Source organism: Eriocheir sinensis, chromosome 68, assembly GCF_024679095.1.
Source record: "Eriocheir sinensis breed Jianghai 21 chromosome 68, ASM2467909v1, whole genome shotgun sequence".
NCBI lineage: Eukaryota > Metazoa > Arthropoda > Malacostraca > Decapoda > Varunidae > Eriocheir > Eriocheir sinensis.
Genome location: NC_066576.1, coordinates 3,797,400 through 3,813,512, shown reverse-complemented (window position 1 = coordinate 3,813,512; position 16,113 = coordinate 3,797,400). Strand labels below are relative to the sequence as shown.

At 48.2% G+C, this 16,113-nt stretch overlaps 1 protein-coding gene across 5 annotated transcripts in view; it reads left to right on the top strand.

Moving 5' to 3' along the window:
- Positions 1-1,028: 1,028 nt before the first annotated feature.
- The window catches only part of LOC126988142 (ethanolaminephosphotransferase 1-like), a 25,484-nt gene continuing 10,399 nt past the window's right edge, over positions 1,029-16,113 (top strand). For all 5 annotated transcript variants that reach the window (XR_007741543.1, XR_007741542.1, XR_007741545.1 and 2 more), the window contains exons 1-7: positions 1,029-1,227; positions 3,125-3,193; positions 5,818-6,016; positions 7,029-7,291; positions 10,597-10,754; positions 12,531-12,711; positions 14,099-14,275. Coding sequence is in view for 2 of the 5 variants with exons in the window: in XM_050845982.1 (XP_050701939.1) it covers positions 1,171-1,227; positions 3,125-3,193; positions 5,818-6,016; positions 7,029-7,291; positions 10,597-10,754; positions 12,531-12,711; positions 14,099-14,275 (1,104 nt within the window). In the remaining 3 variants the exon portion in view is untranslated. The remainder of the gene's footprint in view (positions 1,228-3,124; positions 3,194-5,817; positions 6,017-7,028; positions 7,292-10,596; positions 10,755-12,530; positions 12,712-14,098; positions 14,276-16,113) is intronic.

Here is a 16,113-nt window from a genome sequence, read left to right as displayed (position 1 = left end):
CGTCTCTCTATCCCGTCAACACACACACACACACACACACACACACACGACCATCTATATATCTATCCCTGTCTGTCCATCTATGTCAATCTCCCCGTCTCTCTATCCCGTCAACACACACACACACACACACACACACGACCATCTATATATCTATCTCTGTCTGTCCATCTATGTCAATCTCCCCGTCTCTCTATCCCGTCAACACACACACACACACACACACACACACGACCATCTATATATCTATCTCTGTCTGTCCATCTATGTCAATCTCCCCGTCTCTCTATCCCGTCAACACACAAACACGCACACACACTAGCAAGGGTTCGCAGGTCACACCGAGATGTCCCTAATCTTCACGAGGCCCAGATGGCGTGATGCAGCGAGTGTTAGATCATAAGGATATGTAGGTCAGCGCGGCAGCCGGGGCTATAGAAAGGAAGGATCAGGGAGGGAGGGAAGGGATAGGGGCCAGCGAGGGTAGGAGTAGGCTACATATTATTAAGGAAGGGATATGTATGTAGGCCAGGGATAGGAATTACTATAGCAGGGAATTTAATATAGGGATAGAGGCTAGCGAGGGTAGGAATATAAATAGAAATATAATAATAGTAGCCATTGGAGAGGAATTAAAGGAACAGGAGAGAGAGAGAGAGAGAGAGAGAGAGAGAGAGAGAGAGAGAGAGAGAGAGAGAGAGAGAGAGAGAGAGAGAGAGAGAGAGAGAGAGAGAGAGAGAGAGAGAGAGAGAGAGAGAGAGAAAAAAAAAATTACATAGAATTACATAGAAAATCAGACCACACAGACTTTATGGTCCAGACTAGAGAGAGAGAGAGATAGGTTTACATAGATTCGAAAGAGAAAGATTTACTAAAACACTACAAAAAGAAATACATAATTAAAACCGTCTCTTAAAACACTATAAAAAGAAATGAACACCGAAAAAGAAATGAAGGAACGAGGGAAGAGGAAAGTAGTGACAGAAGCGCCGTTGGAAAAGCAGAACTGAGCTTGAACCTGATCTGGAGAGCAAAGCGGGAGTGAGAGTGAGGCAGGGCAAGGAGGAGGAGGCAGGCAGGCAGGCAGCAGGGAGTCATGCGGCGGGCGTGTTGACCTCTTAATAAATATATCCCCGAGTGTGTGTGTCCCGGCGGCCGCAGACTCACGCCATGGCGGCCAAGAAGTACCTGACGGCGGAGCACCTGCTGGGCTTCGAGAATTACAAGGTGGGAGGCGTGGCGGTGGTGGCGAGGGAGCGGTGTTGGGTGTGGTGGTGGTGGTGTTGACGGTGGTGTTGTGGTTCTGAAGGTGGTGGTGGTGGTGTTGTGGTACTGAAGGTGGTGGTGGTGGGGAGGTGACGAGGTAGTGGTGGTGTTGTGGTACTGAAGGTGGTAGTGGTGGGGAGGTGACGAGGTGGTGGTGGTGGGGAGGTGACGAGGTAGTGGTGGTGGTGGTGTTGTGGTACTGAAGGTGGTGGTGGGGAGGTGACGAGGTAGTGGTGGTGTTGTGGTACTGAAGGTGGTAGTGGTGGTTGGGAGGTGACGAGGTGGTGGTGGTGGGGAGGTGACGAGGTGGTGGTGGTGGTGGTGTTGTGGTACTGAAGGTGGTAGTGGTGGGGAGGTGACGAGGTGGTGGTGGTGGTGTTGTGGTACTGAAGGTGGTAGTGGTGATGAGGTGACGAGGTGGTGGTGGTGGTGTTGTGGTACTGAAGGTGGTAGTGGTGGGGAGGTGACGAGGTGGTGGTGGTGGTGGTGTTGTGGTACTGAAGGTGGTGGTGGTTGGGAGGTGACGAGGTGGTGGTGGTGGTGGTGGTGGTGTTGTGGTACTGAAGGTGGTGGTGGTGGTGGTGGGGAGGTGACGAGGTGGTGGTGGTGGTGGTGTTGTGGTACTGAAGGTGGTGGTGGTGGTGGTGGGGAGGTGACGAGGTGGTGGTGGTGGTGGTGTTGTGGTACTGAAGGTGGTGGTGGTGGTGGGGTGGAGGTGGTGGTGGTGGTGTTGTGGTACTGAAGGTGGTGGTGGTGGTGGTGGGGAGGTGGTGAGGTGGTGGTGGTGGTGGTGTTGTGGTACTGAAGGTGGTGGTGGTGGTGGGGAGGTGACGGGGGGGGGGTGGTGGTGGTGTTGTGGGTCGGTAGGTGGTGGTGGTGGTGGTGGGGAGGTGACGAGGTGGTGGTGGTGGTGGTGGTGGTGTTGTGGTACTGAAGGTGGTGGTGGTGGTGTTGAAGGTGGTGTTGTGGTACTGAAGGTGGTAGTGGTGGGGAGGTGACGAGGTGGTGGTGGTGGTGGTGTTGTGGTACTGAAGGTGGTAGTGGTGGGGAGGTGACGAGGTGGTGGTGGTGGTGGTGTTGTGGTACTGAAGGTGGTGGTGGTGGTGTTGTGGTACTGAAGGTGGTAGTGGTGGGGAGGTGACGAGGTGGTGGTGGTGGTGGTGTTGTGGTACTGAAGGTGGTAGTGGTGGGGAGGTGACGAGGTGGTGGTGGTGGTGGTGTTGTGGTACTGAAGGTGGTGGTGGTGGGGAGGTGACGAGGTGGTGGTGGTGGTGATGATGGGAGGTGTGGTGGTGGTGGTGATGAGGGTTAGGTATAGTGAGTGTGGTGGTGATGGTGATGGGTGTGGTGGTGGTGGTGATGATGGGTGTGGTGGTGGTGGTGATGATGGGAGGTGTAGTGGTGGTGGTGATGAGGGTTAGGTATAGTGGGTGTGGTGGTGGTGATGATGGGTGTGGTGGTGGTGGTGATGATGGGAGGTGTGGTGGTGGTGGTGATGATGGGAGGTGTGGTGGTGGTGATGATGGGTGTGGTGGTGGTGGTGATGATGGGAGGTGTGGTGGTGGTGGTGATGAGGGTTAGGTATAGTGGATGTGGTGGTGGTGGTGATGATGGGAGGTGTGGTGGTGGTGATGATGGGTGTGGTGGTGGTGGTGATGATGGGAGGTGTGGTGGTGGTGGTGATGAGGGTTAGGTATAGTGGGTGTGGTGGTGGTGGTGATGATGGGAGGTGTGGTGGAGGTGGTGATGAGGGTTAGGTATAGTGGATGTGGTGGTGTTGGGTTATGATAAGAGAATCATCACAGATGTATGTCTCGATGAGCTTTAAGATAACGCCTCTCTCTCTCTTGTCCCACAGTACAGCGCCCAAGACACCAGTCCACTCAGCAACTATGTTATGCACCCTTTCTGGAACGCTGTGGTCAAGGTGAGCGGAAACGTATTGAAGTTCTCAGGAGTTACGGGATTCAGTGTACATTTTTATCCAGCAGTCATTCAGCAACTATGTACAAATTTATCCAACAGTCCACTCAGCAACTATGTCATACACCCTTTCTGGAACGCTTTGGTCAAGGTGAGCGGAAACGTATTGAAGTTCTCAGGAGTTTGTTGCAGGATTCAGTGTACATTTTTTATCCAGCAGTCATTCAGCAACTATGTACAATTTTATCCAACAGTCCACTCAGCAATTATGTCATACACCCTTTCTGGAACGCTTTGGTCAAGGTGAGCGGAAACGTATTGAAGTTCTCAGGAGTTACGGGATTCAGTGTACATTTTCATCCAGCAGTCATTCAGCAACTATGTACAATTTTATCCAACAGTCCACTCAGCAACTATGTTATGCACCCTTTCTGGAACGCTTTGGTCAAGGTGAGCGGAAATGTATTGAAGTTCTCTGGAGTTTGTTGCAGGATTCAGTGTACATTTTTTATCCAGCAGTCATTCAGCAACTATGTACAATTTTCTCCAACAGTCAATCAGCAACTATGTCATACACCCTTTCTGGAACGCTGTGGTCAAGGTGAGCGGAAACGTATTGAAGTTCTCAGGAGTTTGTTGCAGGATTCAGTGTACATTTTCATCCAGCAGTCATTCAGCAACTATGTACAAATTTATCCAACAGTCCACTCAGCAACTATGTCATACACCCTCTCTGGAACGCTTTGGTCAAGGTGAGCGGAAACGTATTGAAGTTCTCTGGAGTTTGTTGCAGGATTCAGTGTACATTTTTTATCCAGCAGTCAGTCAAGAAATATACATTGGGGGTAATTTTGTCTTGCCCTCCCTAAAATGCTATGTATTAATGCGACCCGCTAATGTTCTGTAGTAACCCACCAAAGTATATATGTGTTTTCCCCAGTAGATCTACCTCCTAATGTATGTTTTTTTTGTCTTGTTTTTTTACGACAAAGGAGACAGCTCAAGGGCACAAAAAAGGAAACAATAATAAAAAAAGCCCGCTACTCGCTGCTCCTAAAAAAAAAATCAAAAGAGGTGGCCGAAAGAGAGGTCAATTTTTGGTGTGTGTGTGTGTGTGTGTGTGTGTGTGTGTGTGTGTGTGTGTGTGTGTGAGCTTGATTCTCTTGTATCCCACATTACTAGATCTTTGTCCTCTCTCTCCATCCCACTCTGTACCCTATATCAACATTGCCAGACTGTTGTACTCAGCTGATTATATTTCCCGACTTCCTACCCCAAACTGTCTTCTGGGCTCCAGTAACGAAACTCATTTATAGTTATCGTAAAAAGAGTTAGATTCCGATGTTTCTTGGCAATAGTTAGGCGTCAGAAACAGGGAAATGCTATGCTCTGAGTACGACAATCTGATAACTGTGCCCTGTATACCGCTGTCAGAGCTCCTCTCTCCCTCCTCTGTTCCAGTATGGGTAGGTTCAACTGCTTCAGTCTTTCGTGTGTTAAATCTCTTAGTCATGGAAGCAGTTTTGTTGCTACTCTCTGAATCCTCTCTACTTCCCTTGGTCTGTGTGTGTGTGTGTGTGTGTGTGTGTGTTGTTGGTTATATCACAATTTACATGTGGCTGAAATGGAGTATTCTTCTGCTTAACCCATCCGCTACGATTGGCACGGATTTCGCCTTCACTGGTAGCCTGGTAACATACACTCCCAGGTCTTTCTCTGCCCCTGTGGTGGATAGTGAGGTGTTTCCCATGTGGTATTGGTATGCTGGATATCCCTTCACTGGTAGCCTGGTAACATGTACTCTCAGGTCTTTCTCTGCCTCTGTGGTGGATAGTGGAGTGTTTCCCATGTGATATTGGTGTGCTGGATATCCCTTCACTGGTAGCCTGGTAACATACACTCCCAGGTCTTTCTCTGCCTCTGTGGTGGATAGTGGAGTGTTTCCCATGTGGTATTGGTGTGCTGGATATCCCTTCACTGGTAGCCTGGTAACATATAGTCCCAGGTCTTTCTCTGCCTCTGTGGTGGATAGTGCAGTGTTTCCCATGTGGTATTGGTGTGCTGGATATCCCTTCACTGGTAGCCTGGTAACATATAGTCCCAGGTCTTTCTCTGCCTCTGTGGTGGATAGTGGAGTGTTTCCCATGTGGTATTGGTGTGCTGGATATCCCTTCACTGGTAGCCTGGTAACATACACTCCCAGGTCTTTCTCTGCCCCTGTGATGGATAGTGCAGTGTTTCCCATGTGGTATTGGTGTGCTGGATATCCCTTCACTGGTAGCCTGGTAACATACACTCCCAGGTCTTTCTCTGCCCCTGTGATGGATAGTGCAGTGTTTCCCATGTGGTATTGGTGTGCTGGATATCCCTTCACTGGTAGCCTGGTAACATACACTCCCAGGTCTTTCTCTGCCTCTGTGGTGGATAGTGGAGTGTTTCCCATGTGGTATTGGTGTGCTGGATATCCCCTCCCAAGGTGCAGGACTTAACATTTTTCTTCACTGAATTGTAGCAGCCACTTTTTGTTCCTTTCCTGTAGCTTGGTGATGTCTTCTGGTAGGAAATCCACAGTCAAGGGGTTAACATCACACTCAGCCTAAGCATCCCTTTGTGTGTCTCCCTGGACAGATCTGCCCGCGCTGGGTGGCCCCCAATGTGCTGACCTTTGTTGGCTTTCTGTTCACGGTGGGCAACTTTGTCTTGCTGGCCTTCTACGACTACAGTTACTATGCGTCGAGCGATGACCCGCCGGGGGACAAGTACCCGCCCATCCCTAACTGGGTGTGGCTGGCCTGCGCCTTCAACCACTTCATGGCGCACACGTTAGGTAAGCAAGGCTGTGTACTGTCAACCTAAAGAAACATGCAATAGAACCTGACTAATTTCCTCTTTGACCTTTGGAAATACTTATATGAGAAGTGGAAGCATTTGACAACACCTATTTGACAAGGCTTTCGTAGGAGTTGTGGGCACTTCCAGGGGTAGTTTTATGACCCTAGTGGTAGTTTGACCCTTCCTCTGTACCATGAACCTAAAGAAACACTGTGGGCATTTCCAGGGGTAGTTTTATGACCCTAGTGGTAGTTTGACCCTTCCTCTGTACCATGAACCTAAAGAAACACTGTGGGCATTTCCAGGGGTAGTTTTATGACCCTAGTGGTAGTTTGACCCTTCCTCTGTACCATGAACCTAAAGAAACACTGTGGGCATTTCTAGGGCAAGTTTTATGACCCTAGTGGTAGTTTGACCCTTCCTCTGTACCGTGAACCTAAAGAAACACTGTGGGCATTTCCAGGGGTAGTTTTATGACCCTAGTGGTAGTTTGACCCTTCCTCTGTACCATGAACCTAAAGAAACACTGTGGGCATTTCCAGGGGTAGTTTTATGACCCTAGTGGTAGTTTGACCCTTCCTCTGTACCATGAACCTAAAGAAACACTGGGGGCATTTCCGGGGGTAGTTTTATGACCCTGGTGGTTGTTTGACCCTTCCTCTGTACCATGAACCTAAGAAACACGTATTTGACAAGGCTTTCGTAGGAGTTTCGAGCATTTCCAGGAGTAGTTTTATGACCTTGATGGTAGTTCGAGCCTTCTTCTGTACCATGAACCTAAGAAACACGTATTTGACAAGGCTTTTGTAGGAGTTTCGAGCATTTCCAGGAGTAGTTTTATGACCTTGATGGTAGTTTGACCCTTCCTCTGTACCATGAACCTAAAGAAACATGCATTAGAACCCAATTGACCCCCTCTTTGACCTATAGAGATGGTTGATGTGAGAAACGAAAGTGTCTTAAAATACGGCATTGTTAACCTGTTACTGATTTTACCTACTCCATAGACGGCATTGACGGCAAGCAGGCTCGGCGGACAGGCACAAGCAGTCCGCTGGGGGAGCTGTTCGACCATGGGCTGGACTCGTGGACCACCTTCTTCATCCCCGCCTGCCTCTGGTCCGTGTTCGGCCGTGTGGACTACAGTATTACTCCGCTCAGGTTCTACTTTGTCTTGTGGAATGTCATCACCTGTTTCTACACGTCGCACTGGGAGAAATACCTCACCAAGATCCTGTTCCTCCCATGGGGCTACGACCTCTCCCAGATAGTACGTACACACTATGCTTTGCTTAGTATTAATAACCCGTCCGCTGCGATTGCCACGGATATTGCCTTCACTGGTAGCCTGGTAACTTACACTCCCAGGTCTTTCTCTGCCTCTGTGGTGGATAGTGGAGTGTTTCCCATGTGGTATTGGTGTGCTGGATATCCCTTCACTGGTAGCCTGGTAACATACACTCCCAGGTCTTTCTCTGCCTCTGTGGTGGATAGTGGAGTGTTTCCCATGTGGTATTGGTGTGCTGGATATCCCTTCACTGGTAGCCTGGTAACATACACTCCCAGGTCTTTCTCTGCCTCTGTGGTGGATAGTGGAGTGTTTCCCATGTGGTATTGGTGTGCTGGATATCCCTTCACTGGTAGCCTGGTAACATACACTCCCAGGTCTTTCTCTGCCTCTGTGGTGGATAGTGGAGTGTTTCCCATGTGGTATTGGTGTGCTGGATATCCCTTCACTGGTAGCCTGGTAACATACACTCCCAGGTCTTTCTCTGCCTCTGTGGTGGATAGTGGAGTGTTTCCCATGTGGTATTGGTATGCTGGATATCCCTTCACTGGTAGCCTGGTAACATATACTCCCAGGTCTTTCTCTGCCTCTGTGGTGGATAGTGGAGTGTTTCCCATGTGGTATTGGTGTGCTGGATATCCCTTCACTGGTAGCCTGGTAACATACACTCCCAGGTCTTTCTCTGCCTCTGTGGTGGATAGTGCAGTGTTTCCCATGTGGTATTGGTATGCTGGATATCCCTTCACTGGTAGCCTGGTAACATACACTCCCAGCTCTTTCTCTGCCTCTGTGGTGGATAGTGGAGTGTTTCCCATGTGGTATTGGTGTGCTGGATATCCCTTCACTGGTAGCCTGGTAACATACACTCCCAGCTCTTTCTCTGCCTCTGTGGTGGATAGTGGAGTGTTTCCCATGTGGTATTGGTGTGCTGGATATCCCTTCACTGGTAGCCTGGTAACATACACTCCCAGCTCTTTCTCTGCCTCTGTGGTGGATAGTGGAGTGTTTCCCATGTGGTATTGGTATGCTGGATATCCCTTCACTGGTAGCCTGGTAACATACACTCCCAGGTCTTTCTCTGCCTCTGTGGTGGATAGTGCAGTGTTTCCCATGTGGTATTGGTGTGCTGGATATCCCTTCACTGGTAGCCTGGTAACATACACTCCCAGGTCTTTCTCTGCCTCTGTGGTGGATAGTGGAGTGTTTCCCATGTGTTACTGGTATGCTGGATATCCCTTCACTGGTAGCCTGGTAACATACACTCCCAGATATTTCTCTGGCTCTGTGGTGGATAGTGGAGTGTTTCCCATGTGCTACTGGTATACTGGATATCCCTTCTCTGGTAGCCTGGTATACTGTTGAATAATGCAGTTTCTTAATATAGGGACAAAGCTATTGGGCATGTGTATGACCCATAGTATCCGTGTAAAAGTTGGCCTTCTAAACTAGCCCTGAAGATGCTGCATAAAGACCGAAGATAGTGACTCCTCAGCATCTAGGAAGAGTCAAGGAGGAGAGGAAGACAGAGGGAAGGAAACAAAGAGAGAAGGGAATAGAAGAAAAGAAGGATGGAAGAAAATAAAGAAGAGAGAAAACAAAGAAAAAGTTAAGGAGAAGAAGTAGCTAGCGACCGAAGTGTTCCCTTAACCGTGTAGCAGCGACGGGCCAAATTTGTGGCTTCACCGTGTACCAGCGACGGGCCACATTTTTGCCATGATATAAACCCCCAAAAATAGATGATGCCCTTAACCCGGTAGCAACAGGGATCATGTTTCTTAATGGTCCCTCTAAGCGAGAAAAATGAGAAAAAATCATCACTCACACAAACCATTTCATTATATATATATCAAAGCATTTGTGATCAGTTTATGTATCATCTATTTGTGGGAGTTATATCATGGCGCAAATTTGGCCCGTCGCTGCTACACGGTAAAGCCACAAATTTGGCCCGTCGCTGCTACACGGTAAAGCCACAAATTTGGCCCGTCGCTGCTACACGGTAAAGCCACAAATTTGGCCTGTCGCTGCTACACGGTAAAGCCACAAATTTGGCCTGTCGCTGCTACACGGTAAAGCCACAAATTTGGCCCGTCGCTGCTACCGGGTTAAAGGTGGGTAGAAAACCATTGTGGGTGGCAGTGCCTTATAAAAACACTGTGATGACTGGACAGTGTTGCGTCAATCTCAGCTATCAGCGATCCCGACCTACGCTGCTGATAGAGTGATAGAGGGGAGAGCGTTCCCACTATGTGATAACCAGATGTTGTTGTTTTATGATAAGCTCGTAAGGTCATGGTCTGATATTCTTACTTTACTTTTTTTGGACAAGCACTGCTCCATAAGATTTTCCACTCACCCTCAATCTCATGCTGCCCAACTCCCTAATGCAAAATGTGATAACCGAGTGATTTTTATAAGCTCGTAAGGTCATGGTCTGATATTCATTACTTTTTTTTGGACAAGCACTGTACCATAAGATTTTCCACACCCTCAATCTCATGCTGCCCAACTCCCTAATGCAAAATGTGATAACCGAGTGATTTTTATAAGCTCGTAAGGTCATGGCCTGAGCTTCTTACTTTTCTTTTTTTTTGACAATTTTACGAAGATCTCTCTTACCTCAATGATCCCTGTCTACTAAGGAAACATGTAGTGTGTCTGGAGCATAGCATCAGGTTTGGTGTACAGCCATCCGCTTATTTGTTTAGGTAACTCAAAGCTGAACCTTGACCTTATAGGACACAGGGTGATTTTCAGGGACATTTGTTTAGAAAAAGAGTGCATTTTATAAGCCGTCAAATACGGTACTTAACATTTCGTCGCCAAAGTTCACATATTTGCCAAGGCTTTCGTGGGAGTTTAGGGCATTTTCAGGAGTAGCTTTATGACCCTGGTGGTAGTTTGACCCTTCTTCTGTACCGTGGACCTAAGGAAACACTCATTAGAACCCAGTTGATCCCCTCTTTGACCTCTAGAGATAGTTGATGTGAGAAGCAAAAATGTCTTGTAATATTGGCCAATGTGTCTAACCCAATTGTGTAATAATAATAATAATAATAATAATAAACGGTTTATGGCATGAAGTACCAGGCGGCCTTACAGCTGAAAATATACATCAGCGGAAGATGAAATGAAATGAATGAGACAATGAACAAAGTAGTATGATTGAAAATAAAAAGGAAAATAGAAATAACAATAGCAGCAATAATCATAGTAAAGATAATATTAATAATCATGATAATAATAATATTCATAATAATAATGTGTGTGTGTGTGTGTGTCCGCAGATGATCTTCGTAATCTATCTGGTCACCGGGGTCTGCGGCGCACACATCTGGAAGTTCGAGGTCGTGAGCGGGCTGTCCTCCGGCGTCATGTTCGAGATCATGATGTACGCCGGCTCGCTGGGCACCTCGCTCCCCATGTCCTTCTGGAACATATACAAGTGAGTGTGTGGATGGCAAGGTTTTCGGCCAAGCGTTCTCTGAGATCTCTTGTCTCTTATATTATCATCTACAATTCCTGTTTCTTAATGATAAGCTTTTAAGGACATGGTTTGATTTTCTTACTTTCCTTTGTGTGTGTGTGTGTGTGTGTGTGTGTATTTACCTAGTTGTGTGTGTGTGTGTGTGTGTGTGTGTGTGTGTGTGTGTGTATTTACCTAGTTGTGTGTGTGTGTGTGTGTGTGTGTGTGTGTGTGTGTGTGTGTGTGTGTATTTACCTAGTTGTGTGTGTGTGTGTGTGTGTATTTACCTAGTTGTGTGTGTGTGTGTGTGTGTGTGTATTTACCTAGTTGTGTGTGTGTGTGTGTGTGTGTGTGTGTGTGTGTGTGTGTGTGTGTGTGTGTGTGTATTTACCTAGTTGTGTGTGTGTGTGTTTACCTAGTTGTGAAATACAGGAAAAGAGCTGTACTAGGCTCGTGCTGTCCCATCTCCATAACGCTTATTATCCAATTTGGCTTTAACCCGGTAGCAGCAGGGATCATGTTTCTTAATGGTCCCTCTAAGCGAGAAAAATGAGAAAAAATCATCACTCACACAAAGCATTTCATTATATATATCAAAGCATTTGTGATCGGTTTATGCATCATCTATTTTGGGGGGTTTATATCATGGCACAAATTTGGCCTGTCGCTGCTACACGGTAAAGCCACAAATTTGGCCCGTCGCTGCTACACGGTAAAGCCACAAATTTGGCCCGTCGCTGCTACACGGTAAAGCCACAAATTTGGCCCGTCGCTGCTACACGGTAAAGCCACAAATTTGGCCCGTCGCTGCTACACGGTAAAGCCACAAATTTGGCCCGTCGCTGCTACACGGTAAAGCCACAAATTTGGCCCGTCGCTGCTACACGGTAAAGCCACAAATTTGGCCCGTCGCTGCTACGGTAAAGCCACAAATTTGGCCCGTCGCTGCTACGGTAAAGCCACAAATTTGGCCCGTCGCTGCTACACGGTAAAGCCACAAATTTTACGTCGCTGCTACACGGTAAAGCCACAAATTTGGCCGTCGCTGCTACGGTAAAACCACAAATTTGGCCCGTCGCTTACACGGTAAAGCCTCTATTTTGGCCCGTCGCTGCTACACGGTAAAGCCACAAATTTGGCCCATCGCTGGTACACGGTAAAGCCACAAATTTGGCCCATCGCTGGTACACGGTAAAGCCACAAATGTGGCGCGTCGCTGCTACACGGTAAAGCCGCAAATTTATTACGTCGCTGCTACGGTAAAGCCACAAATTTGGCCCATCGCTGCTACGGTAAAGCCACAAATTTGGCCGTCGCTGCTACACGGTAAAGCCACAAATTTGGCGTCGCTGCTACACGGTAAAGCCACAAATTTGGCCCGTCGCTGCTACACGGTAAAGCCACAAATTTGGCCCGTCGCTGCTACACGGTAAAGCCACAAATTTGGCCCGTCGCTGCTACACGGTAAAGCCACAAATTTGGCCCATCGCTGCTACACGGTAAAGCCACAAATTTGGCCCGTCGCTGCTACACGGTAAAGCCACAAATTTGGCCCATCGCTGCTACCAGGTTAATGTTGTGGTGCGTTGTTCCAGGTCGCACAGCAGCATTGAATGGGTACCAGGTATTAATCGGGGGTTGTGTCCCGTCTCCTGGGGTCTGTTCCTTTCTCCTATAATTCCTTCCCCTTCTGTCTCTCCGGCATATGACCACAGATGTTGCGCCGACTAAACCAAACTTTCCTTTTTCTTTCAGGTCGTACAGGGACAAGTCGGGCAAGATGCTGGGCTTCTGGGCTGCCATGCGTCCGCTGGTCAACCCACTGGTGTTCTTTTTCCTGGGCACTGTGTGGGTCTACCAGTCGGGCTCAGACATCATCAACGAGAACCCCAGGATGTACTTCTTCATGATCGGCACCATTTTTGCCAACGTTAATGTGGGTATTGCCGAGCATGAAGGGTTGATAGGGATGCTGTGTTTATCTTCACGAGGGTCCTCATAGTAATAGAAAGGGTTGGGATTGATGAGATTGCTCCCTGGGTCACCGCTCTTAACCCATCCGCTGCGATTGGCATGGATTTGGCTTTCACTGGTAGCCTGGTAACATATAGTCCCAGGTCTTTCTCTGCCTCTGTGGTGGATAGTGGAGTGTTTCCCATGTGGTATTGGTGTGCTGGATATCCCCTCCCAAGGTGCAGGACTTTACATTTTTCTTCATTGAATTGTAGCAGCCACTTTTTGCTCCATTCCTGTAGCTTGGTGATGTCTTCTGGTAGGAAATCCACAGTCAAGGGGTTAACCTGCTAACTGCATTCTTCCACCCCTTCTGTGGCCTCAATGCACATAACTTCCTATTCAAGCTCATGTCTGTGCTGTCCAACTCTCTAATGCAAGAGTTAACCAATCTGCAGTCAAGATGTTAACATAGAGATGGTTTAATACTGACCGCTGGGAGGCACGCACATCTCACTGCACTGCCACCAGGGTAATGCTTAGATCACACTTTCCTGCACCACGAAAAGTTGGAAGAGTTCTTACGGAGAGATTGATATGTAGTGCAGCGACTATGCCTGGTGAACGAGCCTCCCATAACCCACTTAGCCAGGGGGATACCTCTTTGGCTGACACAGTAGGGAGTGGCTCTCTCGTCACGCTGGTTGTGGGTTAAATCCCGAGCCGGCGAATACCCTCTCCTGGTCTTGATGAATTTCTCGTGTGTTGTTTTGATACACGCAGACGTTGTGAAGGAAAATAGAGGAAAAAGAGTAAAATAAGCTCTCGGGGCAAGACAGATAGAACTGATTGTTTTCTCGTTTATTGATCTTGGTAACTATTTTCTTGCTAACTGACATCTGTTCCCTGCCATCCAGCTTTTCTGATACCCTACTCCCCTGTCCACCCAGCAGTGTTTGGGTACCAGGTATTAATCGGGGGTTGTATCCTGTCTCCTGAGATCTGTTCCCTTCTATAATTCCTTCCCCCTCCTGTCTCTCTCCGGCATATGACCACAGATATTGCACCGACAAAACAAAACTTTCCAACTTTTCCCTTCTATAATTCCTTCCCCCTCCTGTCTCTCTCCGGCATATGACCACAGATATTGCGCCGACTAAACGAAACTTTCCAACTTTTCCCTTCTATAATTCCTTCCCCCTCCTGTCTCTCTCTGGCATATGACCACAGATATTGCACCGACTAAACGAAACTTTCCAACTTTTCCCTTCTATAATTCCTTCCCCCTCCTGTCTCTCTCCGGCATATGACCACAGATATTGCGCCGACTAAACGAAACTTTCCAACTTTTCCCTTCTGTCCTGTTCCAGTGTCGTCTGATCGTGTCCCAGATGAGCAACACCCAATGCGAGTTTCTCAACTGGCTCCTCTTCCCGCTGGCTTTCTGTCTGGTCATCGTGGTGGTGTTCCCCAGCCTGGAGATCGCCACGCTTGTCATCATGAGCGCCGTGGCCACTGTGGCGCACATACACTATGGGGTCTGTGTGGTAAGTGTTCGACAAATTCACTTTAATTGATCAGAGGCTATCACATGCCCTAAGCCTTCTGTTTAACTCATCTGCTGCGATTGGAACGGATTTGGCTTTCACTGGTAGCCTGGTAACATACACTCCCATGTCTTTCTCTGCCTCTGTGGTGGATAGTGGAGTGTTTCCCATGTGGTATTGGTGTGCTGGATATCCCTTCACTGGTAGCCTGGTAACATACACTCCCATGTCTTTCTCTGCCTCTGTGGTGGATAGTGGAGTGTTTCCCATGTGGTATTGGTGTGCTGGATATCCCTTCACTGGTAGCCTGGTAACATACACTCCCATGTCTTTCTCTGCCTCTGTGGTGGATAGTGGAGTGTTTCCCATGTGGTATTGGTGTGCTGGATATCCCTTCACTGGTAGCCTGGTAACATACACTCCCAGGTCTTTCTCTGCCTCTGTGGTGGATAGTGGAGTGTTTCCCATGTGGTATTGGTGTGCTGGATATCCCTTCACTGGTAGCCTGGTAACATACACTCCACTGTCTTTCTCTGCCTCTGTGGTGGATAGTGGAGTGTTTCCCATGTGGTATTGGTGTGCTGGATATCCCTTCACTGGTAGCCTGGTAACATACACTCCCATGTCTTTCTCTGCCTCTGTGGTGGATAGTGGAGTGTTTCCCATGTGGTATTGGTGTGCTGGATATCCCTTCACTGGTAGCCTGGTAACATACACTCCCATGTCTTTCTCTGCCTCTGTGGTGGATAGTGGAGTGTTTCCCATGTGGTATTGGTATGCTGGATATCCCTTCATTGGTAGCCTGGTAACATACACTCCCAGGTCTTTCTCTGCCTCTGTGGTGGATAGTGGAGTGTTTCCCATGTGGTATTGGTGTGCTGGATATCCCTTCACTGGTAGCCTGGTAACATACATTCCCATGTCTTTCTCTGCCTCTGTGGTGGATAGTGGAGTGTTTCCCATGTGGTATTGGTGTGCTAGATATCCCTTCACTGGTAGCCTGGTAACATATATTCCCATGTCTTTCTCTGTCTCTGTGGTGGATAGTGGAGTGTTTCCCATGTGGTATTGGTGTGCTGGATATCCCTTCACTGGTAGCCTGGTAACATACACTCCCATGTCTTTCTCTGCCTCTGTGGTGGATAGTGGAGTGTTTCCCATGTGGTATTGGTGCTGGATATCCCTTCACTGGTAGCCTGGTAACATACACTCCCATGTCTTTCTCTGCCTCTGTGGTGGATAGTGGAGTGTTTCCCATGTGGTATTGGTATGCTGGATATCCCTTCACTGGTAGCCTGGTAACATACACTCCCAGGTCTTTCTCTGCCTCTGTGGTGGATAGTGGAGTGTTTCCCATGTGGTATTGGTGTGCTAGATATCCCTTCACTGGTAGCCTGGTAACATATATTCCCATGTCTTTCTCTGTCTCTGTGGTGGATAGTGGAGTGTTTCCCATGTGGTATTGGTGTGCTGGATATCCCTTCACTGGTAGCCTGGTAACATATAGTCCCAGGTCTTTCTCTGCCTCTGTGGTAGATAGTGGAGTGTTTCCCATGTGGTATTGGTGTGCTGGATATCCCTTCACTGGTAGCCTGGTAACATACACTCCCAGGTCTTTCTCTGCCTCTGTGGTGGATAGTGGAGTGTTTCCCATGTGGTATTGGTGTGCTGGATATCCCTTCACTGGTAGCCTGGTAACATACACTCCCAGGTCTTTCTCTGCCTCTGTGGTGGATAGTGGAGTGTTTCCCATGTGGTATTGGTCCCAAGGTGCAGGACTTAACATTTTTCTTCATTGAATTGTAGCAGCCACTTTTTGTTCCACTCCTGTAGCTTGG